Source organism: Galeopterus variegatus, unplaced genomic scaffold (assembly GCF_000696425.1).
Source record: "Galeopterus variegatus unplaced genomic scaffold, G_variegatus-3.0.2 Scaffold5166, whole genome shotgun sequence".
In the NCBI taxonomy this organism is placed as follows: domain Eukaryota; kingdom Metazoa; phylum Chordata; class Mammalia; order Dermoptera; family Cynocephalidae; genus Galeopterus; species Galeopterus variegatus.
In genome coordinates this window covers 89375-95374 of record NW_007731277.1, presented here as the reverse complement: position 1 = coordinate 95374, position 6000 = coordinate 89375, and the positions used below count along the sequence as shown (strand labels likewise).

General features: G+C 38.7%; 1 protein-coding gene across 1 annotated transcript in view; it reads left to right on the top strand.

Annotated features, from left to right (window-relative positions):
• LOC103604476 (Hermansky-Pudlak syndrome 5 protein) overlaps positions 1–6000 on the top strand; it is a 36868-nt gene that overhangs the window by 9354 nt on the left and 21514 nt on the right. The window contains exons 6-7 of the mRNA XM_008589033.1: positions 4108–4320; positions 4627–4698. Of these exons, the coding sequence (XP_008587255.1) occupies positions 4108–4320; positions 4627–4698 (285 nt within the window). The remainder of the gene's footprint in view (positions 1–4107; positions 4321–4626; positions 4699–6000) is intronic.

Genomic DNA, 6000 nt, shown 5'->3' with positions numbered 1-6000 from the left:
GGAACCAGCCTCCACATGGGATCCGAACCCTTGGCGGGAGCGCCACTGCACTCCCAAGTGGCGCACTCTCCAGTGCGCCACCTGGCCGGCCCCCAGATGTATCAGTTTTAATGTCCCCTTTTTCATTTCTAATTTTTGTTATTTGAGTCTTCTCTCTTCTTTAGTTAGCCGTGTTAATGGTTTGTCAATTTTATTTATCTTTTCAAAAAACCAACTTTCTGCTTCATTGATATCTTGTATCGTTTTTGGATTTCAATTTCATTTAGTTCTGCTCTGATCTTAATGATTTCTTTCTGTCTGCTAACTTTGGGTTTGGGTTGTTCTTGTTTTTCTAGTTCTTTAAGGTGAAGTATTAGGTTGTTCACTTGCCATCTTTCCCTTCTTCTGAAGTAAGCATTTAATGCGATAAATTTTCCCCTTAGTACTGCTTTTGCAGTATCCCACAGGTTTTGGTGTGATGTATCATTGTTTTCATTAGTTTCAAAAAAATTTTTGATTTCCTGTTTGATTTCTTTTTGGACCCATATGTCATTAAGTAGAATGCTGTTTAATTTCCATGGGTTTATATAGTTTCCAGAATTTTGTTTGTTATTGATTTCTAATTTTTATCCATTGTGGTCTGAAAAAATACATCGGCTAATTCCAATTTTCTTGAACTTGTTGAGACTTGATTTGTGACTTAATATATGATCTATCCTGGAGAATGATCTATGTGCTGATGAGAGGAGTGCGTATTCTGAGGTTGTTGGATGGAATGTTCTGTAGATATCTGCCAAGTCTAATTGGTCTAGAGTGTTGTTTAGATCTTGTGTTTCTCAGCTGATTCTTTGCCTAGATGATCTGTCCAATATTGATAGTGGGGTGTTCAGGTCCCCTGCTATTATGGTATTAGTGTCTATTTCCTTCTTTAGGTCTAATAGAGTTTGCTTTATAAATCTGGCTGCTCTGACATTGGGTGCATGTATATTTATGATTGTTACATCTTCTTGATGGATCAATCCTTTTATCATTATGTAGCGGCCCTCATTATCTCTTTTTATGGTTTTTAGTTTAAAGTCTATTTTATCAGATATAAGAATAGCTACTCCAGCTTGTTTTTCATTTCTGTTTGCATGGTAAATCTTTTTCCATCCTTTCACTCTTAGTCTATGTGAGTCTTGATGGGTGAGGTGGGTCTCTTGAAGGCAGCATATAGTCGTGTCCTCCTTTTTAATCCAGTTAGTCAGTCTGTGTCTTTTGATTGGGGAATTTAATCCTTTTACATTAAGAGTTGTTATTGAAAAGTGTTGATTTACTCCTAGCATTTTATTGATTTTTGTTTGGATGTCTTAGGTGTCTTTTGTTCCTTTCTTTCTCATTTACTGTTTGTCTTCTGTATTTGTTGGTTTCTTGGGTTGTAGATAAACTTTTTCTCCCTCTCTTCATTGTTGGCATTTTTATTTTACTAGTGGGTTTTGATTTTTCTTGAGTTTTTATGGCAGTGGTAGTTATTTTTCAGCTACCAAACCCAGTACTCCCTTGAGAATTTCTTGTAAGGGTGGTTGTGTAGTAGTGAACTCCCGCAGTTTTTGTTTGTCTCAGAAATATACTATTTGCCCTTCATTTCGGAAGGATAGCTTTGTGGGGTAGAGTATTCTTGGCTGGCAATCTCTGTATTGTAGTATTTTGAATATATCCCATTACTTTCTGGCTTTTAGGGTTTGTGATGAAAAGTCTGGTATTTTTTTTGATTGGGGCTCCCTTATAGGTGATTTGATGCTTCTCTCTTGCAGCTTTTAAGATTCTCTCTTTGTCTTTAAGTTTTGCCAATTTGACTATAACATGTCTTGGAGAAGACCTCTTTGGGTTGAAAACGTTTGGGGATCTTTGAACTTCCTGAATCTGAAGATCTGTGTCTTTTCCTATATCTGGGAAATTTTCTGCCACTATTTTGTTGAATATGTTTTCAATGCAATCTCCTTTTTCCTCCCCTTCTGGAATACCCATGACTTGGATATTTCAGTGCTTATGGTTGTCTGATATCTCTCTTAGATTTTCTTCAATGTTTTAAATTCTTTTTTCTTTTTTTTTGTCTGCCTGTGTTATTTCAAACAGCCCATCTTCAAGGTCAGAAGTTCTCTCTTCTGCTCCTGCAAGCCTGCTGGTTAAAGTCGCTGTTGTGTTTTTTATTTCGTTGAGTGAATTCTTCAGCTTGGCAAGCTCTGCTATATTCTTTTTCAGGGCATTGATTTCCTTGTACATTTCTTCTTTCAGGTCCTGTATACTTTCCCTCATTTCATCATGTTGTCTAGCTGAGTTTTCTTGTTTCTCATCTAGTTTCCTTAGAATTATCACTAGAAATTCCTTGTCACACATTTCAAGGGGTTCTTGCTCTATGTGATCTAGAGCTTGAGAGTTATTACCCTTTGGTTGTGTACTTTCTTGATTTTTCATATTTCTGGTATCTTTCCTTTTATGTTTAGTCATTGTGGCATTGGATTTCACGGTCTACTGGTTTGACACTATTGTCTGGCTAGGATGCTGCTGGAGTTGCCAATTTGGCACAGCTGCCTTAGTGTCTGCTCAGTTCCCCACTGGTGTCTCAGGTGCATGGTCGCCTTTGGTCTTGGGCCTCTCCAGGGAGGCGCTTGTCTGGTCAGCGCACAGTCAGTGGGGCTGGGGATGGAGTCAGGTCGCGGCGGCGAGGCCTACCTGCTGGGTCACGTGCTGGCACTGCAGGGTGCGTGCTCTCGTGGATTTTGGGCCTCTCGGGCTCTCTGCCCACTATTTAAACCTTACTGAATGTCAGTTCTGCATGCAGAATATAGAGATAGTTTTAAGGATTAAGTAAGCTTCTGTATATGAAAATACTTAATTTTGTGCCTGTCATATATTACTTGTTTGAAAATGCAGAAAGAGAAATTAATGAATATACCAAATGAGAATGAGTTGACTGCAGTTTTCACTCAGCAGGCATTTATTGTACTGCCCCAGACCTTTAGCACTGTATTAGGCTCTGAAAAGATATAAAATAAGCAAGAAATATATTTTATTTCCCAAAGAAGGAATCTAAGTAATAAAACCATAACTTCTTATATTACTCTGTATATGTTTCAAAGCACTTTTACATCCATGTTGTTATAGTAAAACAGATGTTATATTTTATTCATAAAGCAGATAAATACAGGAATATTTATTGAATTATCCAGGGTCATATAATAAATTCATGCTAGAGAGCATATTAGGTCATTGTCCAATAAAAGAAATTGAGTTTATAGAGCACTACAATGTATTGAGTTTTTTTTGTGGGCTAGACACTGTGCTATTCCCTGGGAATTCAATTAAAGAGCAATAAGAGATGGCTTTTGTCCTGAAAAGTCATAATCTACTGTTTAAATAGACATAATTGCCATATGTAATATGGCAAGTGCTATGAAAGCATAGCATAGGAAGCATGTAATTCAGCTTATGGGAGTCAAGGAAGTTTTTCACAGGAAGAATGATGGAGCTGAGTCATGAAGAATAAGAAACAGGAGTTTTTAGGAAGAGACATCCTCTTCGTTATCACTTTCCATGTTCCTGGGCAGTATGCTAAACCCTTTCTATTTGTAACTCATGTAATCCTAAGAGGACAGAATGTTCCAAGGCACAGTTTCAGAAAGACCTGGCATTCTGAGGAAAGAGTAAGGAGTTTCCTGGGTGTTTGTGGTAAGAGAGTGACTTGCAGACAGGGTTGGAGTGGTAGATTAGTAGCATCCACAGAGTGTCCAAAGAACATATTAGAAAGTGACTTGGGAAGCAGTCAGGATTCAAAGATGCATGAAATGGTTTGGTAGCACTCACTCTTTGAAAGGTGCCTACACATTAATTCTGAGCCCCTCATTCTGTGGATAATAAACTGAGTACTATCATGAAGTGGTTTGCCTCCTGTCACAGAAATAGCTAATGGCGGATCAACCAGAACCCTATTTTGTCCTTTCCATTCTATTGTTCTTTCTAGTATATTGCTAATATGAATGAGGGAGAGGACATTGTGGATGAGGTTATTATGGCCATGCTGATTTGTAGTGCCATTGTTTTTGACTTTTTTGTGCATAAACATGCTTTCTGTTCCTTTCTGGATATTAGAGAAAAGTTTTGGAAAATTGGAAACAAGGAAAGAGATGGGGAATATGGAGCTTGTTTCTTTCCTGGAAGATGTTCTGGGGGCCAGCAACCTCTGATATATTGTGCTCGCCCTGGCTCCAGGATGTGGGAGGTGAATTTTGATGGCGAAGTTATAAGTACACATCAGTTCAAGAAACTCCTTTCATTGCCACCTCTCCCTGTGATTTCTCAAAGGTAATGATTTACATGGCTGTTTGGGATTTGAGGAATTTATATGGAGGGGTTGGATTCAAATCTCTGATATTCTATATGTGTTAAAGATTTTATTACGTCTTTTAAAGTAAAGCAAAATTTTTATTAAATGATCAGAGAAACTAAGAAAGTCTTCAATCAATTATATATTCTGTGATCAGAGTGAATTGAATAAGGGCAGTTGCAGTTAGGCTTTTGAGTTTGTTTTGGGGGCAAAAATTTTCCTATTTGGGAAAAGTATAATTTTATGTTGTGATTAAATCATTAACAGATGTGTTTACTTTCTAGATCGGACCCTGAGTATGATCATACAGTTGGATCCTCCCAGTCTTTGTCTTTCCCCAAACTCATGTATCTTAGGTAAGTTTCTCCCTTTGATCCTTAAAAAAAAAGAACACATAGCTTTTTCTCTGTGTTTCTGGTTCAGAGGCAGTTAGCTTTTTAAGGTGGTTTTTGCACTAAATTATTTTTGGAAAGTTAGGAAATGACTGTGTTAAATGAAGTGTTCTATGTGTAAGAGGAATGAAAGATCCTAGAAATATGCTTCCTTTTCTAAACCAATTGGAGAGTTTATAATTGTCAGGGAACTTCTAACAATTAGAACCAAGAGCTATAGGCACTCACTTCCTCATAACCTCTCCTGCCTGGTGGCATGCTATATGAAATGAGGTCCCAGACTGAAATCTGCCATGCAGATATATGTTTACCAGCAAGAAAGCCCCAAAATAATTGTAAAACTTGTTCTTGTGAGCTTAGTGAAATTTCAACTCTCTGCCGTTTAGGTACTCTCGCAATTACCTTACCTGAAAGATCTGTTCAAGGCAGACTTAGCTATATTCTAATGTCATGATTCAGCAAGCCTTCCAGTTGGATTAGGTGCAGAATCCACTATTAAGTGGCAGCACAGAGTGCCACTCTAAAGGTTTTTTACTGCTGGGCTTGCCAATTCTTATCCCTTGTTCTGCAGGGGTAGAGGTACAGCTGTACAATTTCTAACCAATCTGTGTGTCTTGAACTCTACTTACTTTATCAATAAAAAAATTATTTAGGCTAATTAATAAGGTCTCTGATACAGATTCAGAGAATGTCATTTATTTATTTATTTATTTTCCTTTTTGTCTTTTTTCGTGTCCGGCAACGGATCGCAACCCTCAGTGTCGCACCTGTACCGGACCGGGACCGGCAACGGGATTGCAACCCTCGGTGTTGGGCCCGCACCTCGCTCAGCCAGTGAGCGGGAACCGGTCTGTATGTGGGATCCGAACCCTCGGTGGGAGCGCCACCGCACTCCCAAGCGGCGCACTGTAGCAGTGCGCCACCGGGCCGGCCCCTCTAGGTTTTTATTTATTTATTTTTTTCAGAGAATGTCATTTAGAGGTTGTTACAGGGTCCACTGGAGTGTGGACTCTTGATTGAGTTCTTTCAGAGGCTAATGAACCACTTAATATTAAATATGAGGGCTGGCCGGTGGCTCACTTGGGAGAGTGTGGTGCTGATAACACCAGGGCCATAGGTTCGGATCCCTGTATAAGGATGGCTGGTTAGCTTACTTGGGAGAGCGTGGTGCTGACAACACCAAGTCAAGGGTTAAGATCCTCTTACTGGTCATCTTTAAAAAAAAAAAATAATAATATCACTTGCATGGCTAACAAAAAAAAGAAG